At 66.3% G+C, this 1,656-nt stretch overlaps 1 protein-coding gene across 1 annotated transcript; it reads right to left on the bottom strand.

The window, feature by feature from the left end:
* Window positions 1-230: 230 nt before the first annotated feature.
* Window positions 231-1,298, bottom strand: ZIC3 (Zic family member 3). The gene has a single exon (XM_044683217.1). The coding sequence runs from the start codon at window positions 1,296-1,298 to the stop codon at window positions 231-233; it is 1,068 nt and encodes a 355-aa protein (XP_044539152.1).
* Window positions 1,299-1,656: the final 358 nt, after the last annotated feature.

Genomic DNA, 1,656 nt, shown 5'->3' with positions numbered 1-1,656 from the left:
CCACCACCACCCCCGCCNCTCACCACCCCCGCCCTCCTCCTCCAGCCCTCTTAATCGAGCCTCGTCTACCCGGGCTGTCGCCTCAGCTTTTGTTGGCCCGGCTGGACACCTGGGGAAGCTGGAGCACTGCACAGGGGTCAGGGCAAGGGGGAGGAGAGGGCAGCCCATCGCTCCGGCCCCAGTTCCCTCCCCACTGCGCCCCGATCCCTCCCCTCGCCCGCCCGGCGCCCTTACTTACCTGTGTGCGTCCTTTTGTGAATCTTGAGGTTCTCGGAGCGGGCGAAGATCTTGCCGCAGCCCGGGAAGGGGCAGGGGAAGGGCTTCTCGCCAGTGTGCACGCGGATGTGGTTGACTAGTTTGTATTTCGCCTTGAAGGACTTGCCCTCCCGGGGGCACTCCTCCCAGTAGCAGATGTGGTTGTTCTGCTCCGGCCCCCCCACATGCTCCATGGTGACGTGCGTCACCAGCTCATGCATGGTGCTGAAGGTCCGGTCGCAGCTCTTCTTGGGCCGGCCCAACTGTGCCTCCTCGAGCCATTTGCACGCCAGCTCCTGCTTGATGGGCTGGCGCATGTAGCGGAAGAAGGCGCCCGGCCCGTGGTGCGCCGCCGCCGCCGCCGCCGCCACGTTCATGCCCATGTTCACGTTCATCGGGGGGTAGTTGTGGAACTGGGCGCCCGCGGCATACGGGTCGGTCCGAGGACTGCCCACTGCGCGGTATGGGTCAGGGCGGCCGAACAGCTCCCCTCGCAGCCCCAAGTGCACCTGGTTGTTGTCCACGTGGGCCGTGGGCGAGGGGTGGTTCGGGCTCTGCTCTGGCAGCCCCGGGAAGAGCAAGTATCCCGGGGGCTCTGCGATGCCCGGGGGGCCGTGCAGGCTCCCCGGCGAGCCAGCGAAGAGCCCGTGCTGGCCGCCCCCGGAACTCGCCTCCCCGAGGCCCGAGCCTCGCTGGCGGAACAGAAAGTCGCGCGTGGAGTTGAAGGCGGCCGCGGCTCCCCCGTACGAGGGCACCTGGCCGGCGTGGTGGTGGTGGTGGTGGTGGTGATGGTGGTGGGGGCCCAGGGCGTTGGCATAGCCCGAGCCCTGCGGGGTGAACGCCGAACTCTGGCCCGAGGACAGATCGTGTGCCGCTGCCGGGCTCAGCTTGAAGGCGGCGGCCGCGGCATGCGAAGCGTCCCCGAAAGGACTGAGCCCCATCCCCGCCGCCTCCCGGTTGGGCATCTCATGGTGGCGCGGGGCTCCGAAGCCCCCGACTCCCAGCGAGGGGAATTGCGGTCCTCCGTCCAGTAGCATCGTCATGGATGGAGGGCGCCCCGGCAGAGGCACCAGCGACTGTGGCGAAGAAAACGACGGCAGAGGCGCGGGAGGAAGAAGTCGCTGGAGCGGCGGCGGCGGCTGCGGAAAGCCCAAGGACTAGGGACAGCGCAGAGACCCCGAAGGAGCAGCCAGGGGCAGCAACTTTCAGGGTCTGAGTGTCTCCTGCAGAGGGAGATGAGGGAGGAGGGGAAAAGAAGGAGGAGGGATAAGGAGGAGGAGGAGGGAGGAGAAGAAGAAGGAGGAGGAGGAAAAGAAGCAGGAGGAGGGAGGGAGGAGAAGCTCTGGTACCAATCTGCTTTAGGAAACTACTGAAAGCACAAAGAAAAAATAACAAAAATAA

The sequence above is a fragment of the Gracilinanus agilis genome, unplaced genomic scaffold (genome assembly GCF_016433145.1).
Source record: "Gracilinanus agilis isolate LMUSP501 unplaced genomic scaffold, AgileGrace unplaced_scaffold16123, whole genome shotgun sequence".
Taxonomy (NCBI): domain Eukaryota; kingdom Metazoa; phylum Chordata; class Mammalia; order Didelphimorphia; family Didelphidae; genus Gracilinanus; species Gracilinanus agilis.
Note: the sequence above shows the minus strand (reverse complement) of the source record. Positions and strands in the feature narration are given on the sequence as shown.

Coding starts and splice junctions, on each gene's coding strand:
- ZIC3 (XM_044683217.1), bottom strand. CDS start 1,298: ATGACGATGCTACTGGACGGAGGACCGCAATTCCCCTCGCTGGGAGTC.